At 43.9% G+C, this 16,527-nt stretch overlaps 1 protein-coding gene across 1 annotated transcript in view; it reads right to left on the reverse strand.

Moving 5' to 3' along the window:
* GNE (glucosamine (UDP-N-acetyl)-2-epimerase/N-acetylmannosamine kinase) overlaps positions 1–16,527 on the reverse strand; it is an 852,948-nt gene that overhangs the window by 269,396 nt on the left and 567,025 nt on the right. The window contains exon 7 of the mRNA XM_044064307.1: positions 14,505–14,715. Within this exon, the coding sequence (XP_043920242.1) occupies positions 14,505–14,715 (211 nt within the window). The remainder of the gene's footprint in view (positions 1–14,504; positions 14,716–16,527) is intronic.

Below are 16,527 nucleotides of genomic sequence, written 5' to 3' on the forward strand. Positions count from 1 at the left end.
CCCTGATAAGGGTGATAAGATCCTCTGCCATTTTAAGCATTTCAGCTTGGGGTGGTGGAGCAGGGGTGAAATGGTGGCTAGAGGTAGTTTTCATAGGTTCATAGGTAGGTACTAGGCTATCTGCCTGAAGGCATTTATAAGCCTAGCCGGAAAGTGTTGGCTGTCGCCGCCCTCTTAAGATTAGTTCCCTGCTCCTCTGTCCAGCAGAGCCACTGAAGTGATCCCTGGGGTATACTTTCTATTTCCCATCCACTCGTCAAGGTTTCTCTTGAAGAGGGTTAGCGAGGAGCTCTGCCTAATGTAGATTGGAATCCTGTTCCAGAGCATGGGAAGTCTCTGGGACAGGAATATATCCCTTCAGCACATCCTGTTTATTATTGTGGTGAGGTTTAGATCCCTAGAGCGTGTGGCTCGAGGGGATATGTTTTTCTTTAGGTGGAGCATGTCCATCAATTCTTGGTTGGACATGGGCTTGTATGTCAGGCAGAGATCACCTCTGAGTAGGCGGAATGCAACCGAGTACAGCTGGAGTTTCTTCAGTCGAGCTGCATAGGGCATCTGTTTGAGGCCAGTGATCCTCTTGGTGAGGTACTTCTGTGGTCTTTTCCAGCTGTTGCAGGTGTCTTGTAAGGTACATCCCAAATGGGGCATTGCACTCTATGATGGGTCTGATGAGTGATGCGCAGAGGGGCACAATGACCTCCTTTGATCTGGATGCAAACCCTTTTGTGATTTGGTGGGCCACATAGAAGGATTTTCTAACCACTTTGGCAATGTGATTATCAAAGGATAGGTTACTATCTACTTGGGTCTCCAGATCCTTTATTACGTCTTCCTTATTTAAGGGGCTACCACCTATGTGGTAGTATGTGGGTACTATGTTTTTTCCAAAGGGGATGACTATGCACTTTTTGGCATTTAGCTTGAGGCCATGGTTTTGACACCAGGTATCTGTCTCAGTGAGACCCTTTTGGAAGATGTCTGTATCAGCCCGAGAGTCAATTATAGCCTCTGGTTTGCAGCTGTCTGCGAACTTGGTCAGCCATAGTACTCCTGTGCTTGCCTGTACCTCTAAGAAGTATATGCCAAACAGGAGGGGTCCTAGGACTGAGCCCTGGGAAATGCCACTTGTAACTGGTTTAGAGTCAGACCTAGCTCCCGCAACTCTTACCATATGGGTTCTGTCCATAAGCCACTTGGCAACCCATCTCGTAACGTAGGGGTTTATGTTCAGGCTGGTGAGCTTGTCTATAATACCTGAATGGGGAATGGTGTTGAAGGCCTTTGTGAGGTCTAGGTAGGCTGTGTGGACCACCTTTCCCTCGTCTATACCCTTGGTAACAGTCTCAAAAAAGTCCACCAGGTTTAGGAGGCATGATCTGCCCTTAACAAAGCCGATCTGTGTAGGGTCCAGTGTTTGGAGGTTCCCAATGTCTCTGTTAATGAGATCCATGATGATGTGCTCCATAGCCTTGCAGACCAAGCTAGTCAGGCTTATAGGGTGATAGTTCCCGGGGTCTGTTGTGGCTCTACCTTTGTGGAGCGGAATAACCGTTGCTGTGCGCCACTCTATGAGTATGTAGCCTGTGGAGAGACTGAGTTTGAACAGTGTGTTTAGATGAGGGGTTAGTTCATCTTTGAGCTTGTGTAGGACGCAGCCTGGGACACCGTCCAGTCCCATTGATGCTGTGTTTTTGGCTTGGGAGAGGACTGTTTTAACCTGAGTGTCTGTGATTTCAGGGGTACTACATTCTTCTGGTACAGTTATGGGCCCTTTTGGGGGTGAGAGGGGGGTGAAATCTGCAATGAACCTCACTGCCAGGATGTTGATGATATCGGTTGGTTCAGTGTATTTTGTGCCATTCTGCACTAACTCCGAGCAGATCTGAGAACTGCCACTTAGATTATTGACATAGCTAAAGAATGCCGTGTGGTTATCGTTGGAGTCATTGGCAATTTTTCTTTTGAAGCTAGCCTTGGATGATTTTATGAGGGATCACAGTTTCTTGCTGATACTGATCAGGGATGTCTTCCCTTCTTGGGATTTTACTCTTTTCTGTACTAGTTTCCTCCTTCTATTGTATAGCTTGTTTATGGCAGGGGTCCACCAGACTGGTTTCCTTTTTTTGGCGGAGTGAGTCTTGGTTTTGCTTGGGATAGCACTATCCATGCATTCTTGTAGGTGCCCGTAGAGTGCATTTGTAAAGGATTTTGCAGCTTAGACAGCGTTATACTTCAGCATGGAGGCTTTAAAATTTTCCACCTCGGTCTTAAGTAACGTGAAGTTTGCTCTTGAAATGTTTTTCATGGTGGTTTCTTTGACCGGGGGTGGGGCCGGAATGTGGATATCCAGAGTGATTAGTTTATGGTCAAATCAAACCAGCAAGGGGTTGACCTCCAGTGTGGAACACTGGTCGCCCATGTTGGTGATGACCAGGTCCAATATGTTGTCACCTCTGGTGGGGGTGCTGACCAGTTGATCCAGGGTGTTAAGAGTTTATAAATTCTAGGAAATGTTGGGCAAGGGAGTTAGTACTTGAGTAGTTCTCCCATTTAATGTTTGGGTAATTGAAATCACCCAATATCAGGGTGTTTGGTAGGATCTTTATGTTTCCCAGTGTTTCCAGAAATGCGGAATGGGGGTCCTGGGACATGGTGGTTGATCTGTAGCAAGCTACAATTTGGATTGCAGTTTTGCCCGTTGTTAGTTGCACGTGGATGATCTCTGAAGCATCATGCTGTGGTATGAGTTGTAGCCTGGTAGTGCTGGGGTGCTCTCTGGAGCCTTAAACCAGGCTTCTGTTACTGCACATATATCGATTTTATCCATACTGAGAAGTGCCTCGAGTGCGTGCATTTTGAGGTTTAGACTTCTGGCATTAAGTAGCATTACCCTCAGTTTTTTGTTACTTGTGCTATTTACGATGGTGGGTTTGTCTTTTGAGCCTTGCCTAAAAAGGCACTATGGAGTGGCAAGAGCCTTAGCCAGTATTCAAAAGCCTAAGGGTGACAGGTGCAAGCTGTCTCTAGCTAAGCAGTGTGGCTTGTCGAGCATGTCATCCCAGGCTGACAGACACTGGATCCCCTTTGAATGGCACCAGAAGCTTAGCCTATTATTGAAATTGATAATTTTTTCTTTATACCGTGGTATCATTCTTGGTGAGGGCAGAATGCTACTCAGGGTCACGGTCATACCAGCCTGGGTTGCGTGATCCGAGAGCTCCTCCATGTCTTTTTTCATGTAGTCCATGGAGGTACGGCTCAGGTCATTCAAACCAACATGGACAATGACAGAGTCGTATTTGTACTTGCTCTGGAGTGACCTGAGTGCTTGTGTTATGTGGCGGATCCTGGCACCCGACAGGCAGCTAACAGTAACCTTGTTCAGCCCAGTGAGTGGGACGTCAGTGTGCCTGACTATAGAGTCACCTATTACTAGTGTATTTGGTATGTTGTTTTGCCTTAAGAGCTGTGATTGCATGGCACACTGGTTTTGTGAAGTATGTGTTTCATGGTTTGTGTTGGGGGGTGGAGGTTGCTTGGTTGTCTACTTTGGAGGTGAAGATTTTTATTTAGAGCCTCCGAGTATGTTTTCTTGTATTTATGTGTGTTTTTTGCTGGTGCTGGTTTCATAGGTCTATGTGAGACTGGTGGTGTGATGCAAGTAATTCCCTTCTCCTCTTGACTGCCTGGTCCAGTCTTGGGTTAAGAGAGCTTAGCCTCCAGTTTGGCTGTATAATTGCATCTCTTGCAGGTATTAGTGTTTCGTGGTAGGAGGAGAGGGTTGTCTGTGTACATGAGGAGTAGCCTTGGCTCTAGGCCTAAGAGTATCCAACGGTCTGAGAGAAATGGTAGTCAGAGGAGAAGATGTCGGCTTTTGTCTAGATTCGGTAGTGCGAAAAACCTCCTCGGAAGCTGTTGCCTGCATCTCGGCTCTGGATTCAACCAAGGCAGAGGCAACCAAAGGCTCGGAAGATGAAGATTTCTGCGGCATACCGGACTCCGAAAAGGTCTCAATAGAGACCTGCGAAGGTATCAAATCGGGCATCAGGGCCTGCGAAGGCACCTCAATGAATTCCGGAGAAATGATGACCTGCTTGGCGGTAGAGTCGTTGGAAGGCTTAGCCTTGTGTGGTCTGTCTCTATCTTTATCCTTACGTTTTTTTTGGAATGCCTACAGATTGTTGGCTGATGGACGCCAATTCAGAATGAAACTACATGGCTATAATAAGAGACAAATGGTTCTTGCGTTGAAGAGGGCACAGAACCGGCAACAGGGGACGTCGTGGTCTGGGCCTAAACAAGTGACACAGTATGAATGGAAGTCTCGGTGTGGTATTTGCTTTCCACAGGAAAGACAATTGTTAACATTTTCGGACATTGGTTAGTGCAAGAAAAAAGGATCCCCAACGGGGTACTTAGCTTTTGATGTTTTCAGCTGTAATTCAAACTCTGGAAGCGACCGACCAGCACACTTGCAAACTGCTTCTGCTACGGGCTCCACGGCAAGAAAGACTGATGTAATGGCGTCAGCTGCCTTCCTTTATAGCACTGATGACCTGACGTCAGGCAGCAAATGACAGCAGCTGATGCAGAAAAACATTGACTCTGGTATTCGGGCCTGGCCGAGGGCTATGACAGCAGGGATAACCCACAGGTGATGACTACAACAGTGAAACACAAACATTTGGTTCTACTACTCCCTGGATGACATATGTTAAAGGACAGGGTGAAATGAACAGTCTGGTATGGTGGACGTGGAATTACCCCATAGAAAAGAGAAATTTCCTCCTATAGCCATCTGCAACCTTGATGAATGATCTTCAGAACCCATTTGTCTGAAGCTATCTGTTGCCAAAGAGAAAAGGGGAGATTCAGACCTTCTGTAAGAGAAAGTAGACTGCCAAGGTGAGGGATTGGGGTGGGGACAAGATCCCTTAAAAATAGCCACTCTTACCTGGTGGACTGTCCTTGGTTTTGGAGTGTTCCTGAATTCCTTTTGGAATACCCCTGCTATTTCTTGTTAAATGTCTGTTTACCAGCTTTCTGCTGAGGACGTTTATTTTGGTTCTTGCTAAAACTGGATGAGAGGTTAGAGAATCTCTTAGGAAAATTTGGAAGGGGGGGGGGGTGAAAAAGAGATTCCATGTACCAGCTACTTTTTGACAAACTCAGCAGCATAGCGATCAAAAATTAAATCTCTACCCACAGAAGAATTTAAAATCTCATTTTTCACATCATCTGGGAGGCTCAAGGAATGCAGTCAGGTAATCCTCCTCAAACAGTACCAGTGACCATATCCCTGGAAGGCGTATCAGCACAGTCATACACACATTACAACAATGCCTGTAAAATGGAAGAAATTAAACAATTTAAAGCAGATTTTTCCTCAAAAGGAGAAACTGCAAACAAAACGTTCCTCACAGTTTCACAATTAGCCAGAATAAACTAACATATGAGCCTGACAACTCAAAATTCTGAAACTCAAAGTAGCAGTAGCATACATTTTTCCCATGCTTATCAATAATTTCCCCACCTTTGTCAGAAAAAGTAGGAATGGAATTGACCAAATGTTTAGCAGAAGTAGAATTAACTAAAGCTGTAGGGTCAGGTTTGGGATGACTGTATAAAAATTTAAAAGACTGGGGAATATTATACATTCTACCTGCCTTTTTAAGGAACAGCAGGCTGAATGTCAAGAAAATTGATGCAGTGACACACACATCCTCTAAAGCTGAAAGAAAGTACAGTTTTGTACCTACCATAAATGTAGATGTTCGAGTGCTCATACAGCTGCAGTCATTACAGATGGGTTATCCTGCCGTCAGGCGGGTCCTCGGTCGTCCGAATTCCAAAGTCTAGGTCAGGCGTCAGTTGTCGTCGCTTCTTCCCTGACGTCAGTGCGGCAGGGGTACAAAAGAGGCAGCCGACGCCATTTTCTTCAGTTTTTCTTGCCCCAGATGTCAGGTGCCCCCAGAAGGAAGGCAAAACATAAAGTTGCAAACATGCAATATAGAATAATCAAAAAACAGTAGTTGCAAGCAAATACACCATAAGAGAATACCCCAAATAGGTTGTATGATAAGGTGTTTGTCATAAGGCCTGTCCTAAGAGGGGTAACCTGGACTGCAGCTGTATGAGCACTCGAACATCTACATTTATGGTAGGTACAAAACTGTACTATGTTCATCGTGCATACAGCTGCAGTCATTACAGATGGGAAGAATCCCAAAGCTAAGTAAGGGTGGTAGGCACTAAGTGGAACTAGGATGAGCGAGGATACCCTGCAAGACTGCTGTGGCAAAACCCGCTCTAGATTTAGAGTATAGTGGAAGGTGATAGTGCTTGGAGAAAGTGTGCACTGAACTCCAAGTGGCTACTTCCAAAATGTCCTTGGTGGGGACCCCCCCTGAGGAAAGCTGCAGAGGTAGCTGTGGCCCTGGTGGAGTGGGATCTGATGCATTTAGGCACAGTTTTTCCATGAAATGAGTAACAAAAGCATATGCAGTGGGCTATCCATTTTGAAATTGTCTGTTTGAAAATAGCCTTTCCTTGAGCACCTGTAGCATAGGACACAAAGAGTTGCTCGGATTTCCTGAATGGCTTTGTCCTGTCCAAATAATAACGAAGTTGTCTGTGAATGTCCAAGGAATGTAGTAGTCTTTCCCCTTTGTTTTGTGGATTTGGATAAAAGGTAGGTAAGTGGATAGTCTGATTCAAAGCTACACTGGATACTACCTTTGGCATAAAGGTAGGGTTGGTTCGTAAGGAAACTCTGTCCTGATGGAAAATTATGTATGGTTGCACAGCCATGAGGGCCTGTAGCTCCGAAAACCTGTGTGCTGAGGTGATAGCTAGAAGAAAGGCCGTTTTCCATGACAAGTATTGTAGTTCTGTTGAAGAAGCTGGCTCAAAGGGAGAAAGGGTCAGCTTTTCCAATACGAAGTTGAGGTCCCAAGCAGGGACTGGTGGTTTCCTTGGGGGTTTTATATTTTTTGCCCCTCTGAGGAACTGCCTTAAGAGAGGATGTGAGAATAAAGGAGGATCTGTATTGTATTGTGCTGAAATGGCTGAAGCGTGGATCTTGATGAAGGAGAAGGAATGTCCCAATGTTTAACATCTCAGCTAGGTACTGTAAAATTTGAGGTATATTTATTACCCAAGGATTCTGGCCTTTTTCTTGATTCCAGGCACAAAATCGTTTCCATTTGGCGGAGTAGGCTTTTCTAGTAGAAGGTCTTCTGGCCTCCAAGATGACATCCTGCACCTCCTTGGAGAGGAGAGTCTGTTGGGAAATCAAGGAATTCTCCATGCAGCTAGATTTAGAGTTTTGAGATGGCTGTGAAGGGTTTTGTAGTTGTGCTGGGACAACAGAAGAGGGACTAGAGGTAGGATCCATGGTGGGGAATGTGTCAGGCTCCTCAGGAGCGGATACCAGTGTTGTCTTGGCCAGTCTGGAGCAATGAGAATCATTTGCGGCCTCTCTGTTCTGGCTTTTAATAGAACTTTGGGCAGCAGAGGAAGAGGCGGGAAGGCATAAACTGTCAATGTTGTCCAATTGAAAGAGAGTGCGTCCACTTTCCAGGCCTGTGGACGATAGGTCTTTGAACAAAATTTTTTCAACTGGTAATTTCTGTGGGTAGCAAAGAGATCTATGTCTGGCTGTCCCCATGCCTGAGTTATCTTTGCGAAAACTTGAGGGTGCAACTTCCATTCGTGTGGATCTGTCATATTTCTACTTAGGTTGTCTGCCAGTGTGTTTTCCTTCCCTGGCAGGAATTGTGCCTGTAGTTGAATTTGCAATTCCAGTGCTGTGTTCCATAGGGTCATGGCTTGCCTGCACAGGGGGTATGAATGAGTTCCCCCCTGTTTGTTTATGTACCACATCACTGTGGTGTTGTCTGTCCTTATCAATAGCTGGCCTGGATGCAGTCAGTCTTTGAAGGTCATAATAGCATTTTGCACGGCTAGCATTTCCTTTTGGTTGATGTGTAGGTGCTTCTCTTTTTGGGACCATTTTCCCTGAATGCACTGATCTGTCATGTGTGCTCCCCAGGCGTAGTCTGAGACGTCTGTTGTGATGATTTGAGTTGCTTGAGGTACACAGAAAGGGAGACCTGTGTTTCTTTGGCATGCTTGAGCCCACCACAAAAATTCCTTTTGAAGGCATGGAATGAGTGGTATAATTGTTTCCAAGCTGTGGCTGTGTTGAGACCATAAGTTTTTTAGGTACCATTGAAGTTTCCTCATATGCAGCTTTGCACATGGGATTAGTAGGATGCAAGATGCCATGAATCCCAGAGCCTGCAGGACTTTCCTTGCAGTTAGCCTGGTGAAAGTTGCCATTTTGCTGAAGTATTGAGACAGTTGCCCTTGTTTGTCTGGCGTGAGGTAGGCCATCTGGGTGGTTGTATTCAAGCTGGCACCCAGGAAAAATATCTGTTGAGAAGGTATTAGTTTTGATTTCTTTTTGTTGACTGTGTATCCCAGGAAGTTCAACAGTTTTATTACAAACGCCAGGTGCTGCAATATTATGTCCTTGCTGTCCGCTTGGATCAGGCAGTCGTCCAGATATGGGTAGATTTGTATTCCTTGTAGTCTGCAGAAGGTGATTACTGATGCCAGGCATTTCGTAAACACTCTGGGCACAGTAGATAAGCCAAAGGGCAATGCAGAGAATTGGTAATGGGTTGAACCTGCAAGAAATCTGAGGTATCTTCTGCAATCTTGACTGATAGGGACATGCAGGTATGCCTCCTTGAGGTCCAATGTTACCAGCCAAGACCCCTTGCCCAGCTGCTGTAATGTGAGCATCTTGAATTTTGGCACCTGTAGATATGTGTTTAGGATGGATAGGTCTAAGATAGGTCTCCAATCTTTGTCTTTCCTTGATACCAGGAATAGTCTGGAATAAAACCCTTGACCTTGTTCTTTTGCAGGTACCTCTTGAATCGCTTTCATGTCCATGAGAGCGGAAATTTGTTTTTGTGCCTCTGCCCTTTGATTTTGTGGCAGGTTTGGCATACCTCTCATTTTTGGAAGGGTGTGAAAGTGGAACCTGTAGCCTCTGTCTATAATGTCCAGAATCCATTTGTCTTTTGTAACAATATGCCAATTTTTTGAGAATAATGCCAGTTTTCCGCCCAAAGGTGCTGCCATTAAAGCTTTGCTTGGCAGGTGTAGGGGGAAGTGATTGCGTCTGTTTTCTAAATGACTGTGATCTATCTTCTCCACCTCTTGGGGTTGGTGCTTGCCACTGTCTGGCTCTGAAAGATCCTTGAGGTTGCCCTCTACCCCTTGGGCGTCTGTATCTGCCCCTTTGAGGTCTGTCCGTGGCTGGAAAGGACCAATTTTTTGAAGGCCAGTTTCTGCTGAGACGTGGAGGTTGTACCTGCAGGAAATCTTTCACTGTTTGCATTGATTTTGCTTTTTCCTCCATTTTCTTTAGTACCTCCTCAGCTTTAACACCAAACAATACATCTTTTTGAAGAGGTGCATCTAATAATTTAGCTTCGACATGATCTGGTAAGGTTTGCTCTTTGAGCCAAGCATGCCTACGTATAACAGACCCCGTAACAGCAGCTCTACACGAGGCCTCTAAAGCATCAAAACCACACTGCAAGGTATGTTTACCCACTTGCTCTGCACCATGCAACAAATCTTGCAACTCTTTTAAATCTGGTTGTTCTGGTTGTGTCATTTTGCTTTTCAACTGAGATAACAAAAACTGTTGATACTTTAACATATGGAATTGACAGTTTAATGCCCTCATGGTTAAAGTGGCCGAGGTATACACCTTTTCCCCCCACCTTTCTAAAGCTCTGGAATCTCTCTCTGAAGGTAATGGGTTTTTAGCAGTAGAGGCCTTAATTCCCTTCGGACCCTGTGAAATAGTTTCTGGGTCAGCAGTATGGCTTTTATATAGGAACTGGTGAGAATCAGGAACCCGGTAATACCTGCCTGGTTTAACAGGAGCTGGAGGTAAAGAATCTGGATTAAGGCTGGCTTCTGTGTACACATCATCCAATATATCTAAAACAGGAGAGATAGCCAGGGGCCTATGCTGGGGGAGCAGAAGAAATTCCCTGAGCCTTTTCTTGGAATCTGAGTAATCTTGGCCTTCCCAGTGAAAGTGTTCCCTCAATGTATGCAGGGTTTCCCCAAAAGAGTAGTCCTCAGGGGGGGAGACCGAGGGAATAGACTCCTCAGCATCAGAGTCTTCGAAAGGTGAATAGGCGTAATCCTGGTCCTCAGAGTGTTCTGAGGTAATAGAAGCTTGATCTGAGGAAGGGTAGTCTTCCTCTAATCTGGGTCTTTTGTCAGAGGGGGGTTGAGAACCCCTGATAAGAGTAATCAAATCCTCAGCCATTTTAAGCATCTGCTTTTTAGGCATGGGGCCTTGAGAGGAGGTCTGAGGACCCTGTTTTTTGGTTTTCATGGCTGCTTTAGATTTAGTGAAAGCTTTAATAGAGAAGGAGGAAGGCCTGAAGACACCTTGAGAAATGGCAGGCCTGTCTAAATTCTGAGTTTCCCCGCCAAGAGTGGCGTCGGTATCTGCAGTAGGAATGGGGACCGAGGAGCCTGCGACCTCGGGTACTGTAGTCACCGGTAATGTAGTGTCATCGGTACTCAGAGGCTGCGTAGGCGCCTTGCTGAGAACTGGAGAACCAGTAGTAGGCCTAAGCGTGGTCTCAGTAGTCGGTGCGGACCTCGGATGTCGGTCCTTATCTTTGCATCTTTTGCTCAAAACTGGAGTCGGAGTATCCAACGACATGATATAATTAAATTTTTTTGCCAAAATAATGAAGGGAGAACTCCGCCCGGCATTTAATAGTGCGCTTTTTGAATCTAGCACAAAAACGGTAGGCCAAGACGTCGTGGTCTGGGCCTAAGCAAGGTATACAGAAAGAGTGGAAATCCTTATGCGGTATTTGCTTCCCACAAGAAATGCAATTATTAACTTTGTCTGACATCGGTCTGAGGCAAGAAAAGTTTCCTCAACGGGGTACTTAGCTTTCAAGAAGACTTCGGCTGAAATACTTTCGTAAATCTCAGGAGCTGGCCGACCGGCACTTGCGAACTGCTTCGGGCACCGCGCGGTAAGAAAGACTGAAGAAAATGGCGTCGGCTGCCTCTTTTGTACCCCTGCCGCACTGACGTCAGGGAAGAAGCGACGACAACTGACGCTGGACCTAGACTTTGGAATACGGCCGACCGAGGACCCGCCTGACGGCAGGATAACCCATCTGTAATGACTGCAGCTGTATGCACGATGAACATCTGGAAGAATGGATGGCGGTTCTGGAAATTCCTTCTGTAACAACTTACAATATTTTCTGAGTGACTGAAAAACCTCACTGATCTCTCTCTGAAAATAATGGCACATTCTGGAAATCATCTTGGAGAAAGACAGCCCCTCACAGGGAAAATCAGAAACTGATCTCTCCTTTAAGTCTAATTCAGACATCTAAGGAGAACATATTTTATCCGTTCCTTCATCTTCCTGTCCAGATTCAGAATCTTGGATTTCTTCTGGAAAACAGGCATCCCTCTTTATTTTACCAAAAGCCACCTTATAAGAAGGATCAACATCCTGAATAAAATCCTGAGCCAGACCCAGTTAACTACTCATGTTTAAAGTAGTAGATAAATGTGTGGTCTTCTGTTTGTTTTTGACAGGAAAATGGGACCAACATTATTAATGGCAGCAGCAGCTTCCTCAGGAATGGGCACATCATTCTGACAAAACAAGGAAGCCTTCTCTGTTCTCTCTTCCAGGACCGACAACAGTGTCTATACCTTGCCCACTGAGGGTACCCCAAATGCTGCAGAGGATGTGGCTAACCCCCAACCAATGGTGGTTGTGGGTGCTACACCACAATGATCTAGGGTAAAAGATAAGGGACCAACTTTAGCCACAGCAGTGCCACCCACCTGTGACTTGGGCAAACCTCTGCTAACCTGCTGTGATGGCAAAGGCTGTTTGCTAAATTTTTTTTCTTTTTTGTTTGGCTAGAAGAAGAACCATTCGTGGAACTGGAAGTTTGTTCCATGGTCAAACCAAAAATGGCACCTCTTTCCCACGGAAAACAAACAGCATAAGCCAGTGAAAATTAAAAAAAATTTTAAATCATTTTTTTCAGACACAAACACGGTAAAAAGTACTTTATTAAACTCTGCCAGCCCTAAAAAGTAAAACAAACAATTTCTTCACAGACAAAAAAAAAAAAAAAAAACTTTTCAACTACTTTAAACCACTTTTAAAACTGAAAAGAAAAAGTGCATTGTCATTTAAAATTACAGTTAAGTCTTATGACAGCCAACTAAAATACAAACTCCTAACTTAAAAATAACTTTCTTAAAAGGAAAGTACACTAAAACAATACTTTTTTATGAGGAAGGTTTGCCCCCAAAGGGAATTTATCTGACCATCAAAAGAACAGCAAAAGATGACTGTTGATCCTGAAAAGTCCACAGAGGAGTGCTCTCTTCTCGGCAGCAGGAAAGCTCTGAAGGGCTTGGCTCCCAGACCTGTCTTTTTAGGCAACTCAGCTTGAGATGCCTAATGGTTTGGGTGCAGGCAAAGTGCCCTGAAGCTTTGGAAGCTAGACAGCTGTTATATCCTTGGCAGGATATAGCACATATCACTAAGGCTGTTGTAGCAGTGATCAATATGATTAACAAAGCTCTATTACTAATGGATCCATAGTTTAACTGTTAATCTTGCCAGTGCAAAAATGTTGCAACACCATTTATGCCATGAAGAAATCCTCCTTTTGGCAATTAATACTGAGAAAACTGAAAACACATTTACAAGCCAAGAAAGTCCTGTTAGTCTGCTTTAATTATGTTCAGTTAAAATTATGATCCTGAAATAACATAAATGCAGAATCTACTGTCAAATAACTCTTATGTAACTGTTGTCTGATAGCTAGGAATTTCTAAAAATGAGCAGTATTAAAAATATTATTCACACTGTATTACTGCGATATATACCTATGCTATACGTTGCCTTTGTTCTGATATACTTGTAAAAACCTGTTAAAATAGCTTGTTATCAGTCCAGTCACTACCTTTTAATGGAAATGTTTTCAAACGTTTTTAACTTTTTGCAAATTATTAGGCGGCAACAACCAAAGAGTACCTGCATCTTTTTTATGATTCCCCTACACAAAAGATTTAAATTAAATTATTTTGAAAGATTAAAACAGCTGAACGTAAGTCATACAGATATTTAAGATGAGATCTTATTCAAGTACATACAATGATCATGCTTCAGGTTATCAAACAGTAATAAAGAAGCATCATACAACCTGTGTGGGAGACTAGATATGACTGAAGGATGTACTAATTGTCTCTCAGATGGAGTAACCGATGCCTGGAATACACTACTGAAGTACATTAAAGCAAGAGCTAATTTATTCATTTTTAAGAAGCGTGCTGACACTTTATATGGGATGACTGTTTTTGTATAGATTCGGAATAAGTATATTAGAGGGTTAGCCCAGGTTGGAAGGTTTGAAGACAAAGCCAGAGAGGCAAGATTCCGTTGGTTTGGACATGTGCTGAGGAGGGATGCAGAGTACATAGGGAAAAAGATGCTAAGGATGAAGCTGCCAGGTAACAGGAAAAGAGTAAGGCCTAAGATAAGGTTTATGGATGTGGTGAGAGAGGGCATGCAGGCGGTTGGTGTGACAGAGCAAGATGCAGAGGACAGGAAGAAATGGAAACAGGTGATCTGCTGTGGCGACCCCTAAAGGGAGCAGCCGAAAGAAGAAGAAGTTGTTATGAAAAACACTGGCACAAAAAACTGAAAAGTCAAATGTTAGGATGTGTTTAGATGCTGTGGGAGGTGTCAAACGGAAACCAGGCTGAATAATCTACTCTCAAGCAGTTCACAAAGCAATGAAGACTATGTCAGTACAGCAGTAAAGGTCAGGATTTCAGAAGTACATAAAGTTTCACCGATTCATACCAGAACATACCTTGATGATGGTGGTGGTGTGTGTGTGTGTGTGTGTGTGTGTGGGGGGGGGGGGGGCAATCTCATTAAGCAATCAGTAGTGCTAGCTGCAAAACAGCTTAATCTAAGTTTTCAATCATTGTTAAGGCAGTTAAGATAGACCCACGTAAATCACGTAAGGATTAAGATAGAGGATATAGTACAAAAGTACAGAAATGGCATAGCATATATTACATATGTCAGCACCAAGACAGGTACAGTCATCCAAAGGACTAAAATGAGGCTCATCATGAATGCAGCAAAACTTCAGAATTAAGATGCCACGAGTGCAGTTCCAAATGGCTGGCTAGAATTCGCTGCACCTGATTTAATCTTGCAGTCTCAGTAGGTCTAAATCAGTGCCACAGAAAATAAAACGTCCATTTCTTGACAGCATATTTTCTTTCAAATTAGATAAAAATACAAATAACTAGCACACATGATAAGCTTTATGTCCCCTATTATGACTATGCAGATTAGTCCAGACATACAAGAAAATTACCTTCATGCTCACAATAGCCACGCGGAGATTTGTTCCACCAAGATCTACAGCTAAAGCACTCTGTACTTCAAGGATATGATCAATGTCTTGGGAGATACTTTCCTTCACAGGGGGGAAGCAAAATTTCTTCTGCATAGGTTCTGAAATGTCAATGGTCCTGAGGAATTTCAGAATACGTGGGACTGCACTTCCATCACCATAGATCTTTGAACTGCAGAACACAAAACAAGTCTGAATGAATACCAAAAGCAATGATATTTAACAGAAGTCTGACTACAGTTTCATCACTGGCAAACATTTTATGGTCTTTTTGACCATTACAACTTAAAATTACAACACTATTTAATAAAAAAATGTATGAATCTAGTTTGGATGTAAGATGGGAACAGTCAAAACAGTAAAATTCTAATCAACAAATTAGGTACATCCACATATGACTGTACAATGATGCATGTATATAGTGGCAACTAGATAAAAATTAAGCACACTCAACAGCAAAAAGTGCACATTCAATACACAATCCTTATAATGACTGCTCACTTACAAATACCTGTAATCTAAATTAGATGAAGTACTGAAAAAGAACATTAATGTGTTCAAACCTAAGTTACTATTTGCTTCTGGTATGCACAGAAACGTACTGGACTGCTTGGTTTACCGAGTCCGCCCATTTTCCTTCTTACTAGATAAACTGTAAAGCCTCCTTAATCAACATATTTGTCTTCTACATCTCATAATAAAGAATAGTTGTGTAAAATCTTACCATAACCATAGCTGTCATTCTCTTCCATGTTGCAGTATTCATAGCCATTGGGTTATCCTCTGCTTAGCTACCCAAATGTCCTGCCAATATACAAAAGCTTTAGTCATTGCAAGGTATGTGGGACGTCTGACGTTGGCCATAGGGTGCGTGGGGCATAAAAGTGATGTCTGCACGTACCTTTCCTCAGAAGTGAACTCCCCAGTCGAACCCCAGTCCCAGGATAGCTGCACAAGTCCTGTGTCATCCAAAAAGCCATTTTTATATACAAGGGGTAGGGGGAGGGATAGAATACTGCAACATGGAAGAGAAGGACATCTGTGGTTACAGTAATATTTTACTCAACTATTCCAAGTCCTTCTATTCCCATGTTGCAGTATTCATAACCTTTGGGTGAGTGCCAAAGCTCAAAGAGAAGAAGAGGAGGGTGGTATTGAACTGTTTTCCAAGAATCCATCCTGGATTGCCCTACCAAACCCTTCTCTAGACCTGGAAATATGGTCCAGTTTGTAGTTTTTGGTGAAGGTATGCACAGATGTCCAGGTAGCTGCTTCTAGAATGGAAGCAGTGTCCAGTCTTTTGAAGAAGGCTCCAGATGAGGCCATGGAGTGGGCTTTAATTTTAGAGGTTAGATGTTTGCATGGTATGTGTACCTAAAGGAGATGGCCCTGGAAATCCAGGCAGAAATAGTCTGTTTTGTCACCGCTTTTCCCAGAGCTCTGGGGTGAAAGGAGACAAAACTGCTCTGATCTCCTAAGGGACTTGGTCTTGTCAATGTAGAATCTTAGTTGTCTGTGAACATCAAGGGAATACAGGACTCTCTCACTGTTATTCTGGGGATGTGGAAAAAAGGTGGGGAGGTGAATACATTGGTTCAGGGACAGCTCACTGACCACCTTAGGCATGAAGGATGTGTTGGTCCTTAGGGTCACTCTACCCTTGTGGAAGATTAGAAAAGGTGGGGTGGCCATGAAGGCCTGGAGCTCTGATACTCTCCTGCCTGATGTCAGGGCCAACAAAAGCACAGTCTTCCAAGTGCAATATTTTACAGAGGCGTTTGATGCTGGTCCAAAAGGAGCAACAGTGAGCTTCTCTAAAACATAGTTCAGGTTCCACGGGGGTGGAACTGGCCTCCTGGGGGGCCTGAGGTGCAGTACTCCCTTCAGGAATAACTTCACTGGAAGTCGGGAGGTAAGAGGAGGATCAAGAGGCAGGAAAGTCGAAATAGCAGCTAGGTGGGCCTTAACAGAAGAATATGCCATC

The sequence above is a fragment of the Protopterus annectens genome, chromosome 2.part2, assembly GCF_019279795.1.
Source record: "Protopterus annectens isolate FY-2018-M chromosome 2.part2, PAN1.0, whole genome shotgun sequence".
NCBI classification, from domain to species: Eukaryota; Metazoa; Chordata; order Ceratodontiformes; family Protopteridae; genus Protopterus; species Protopterus annectens.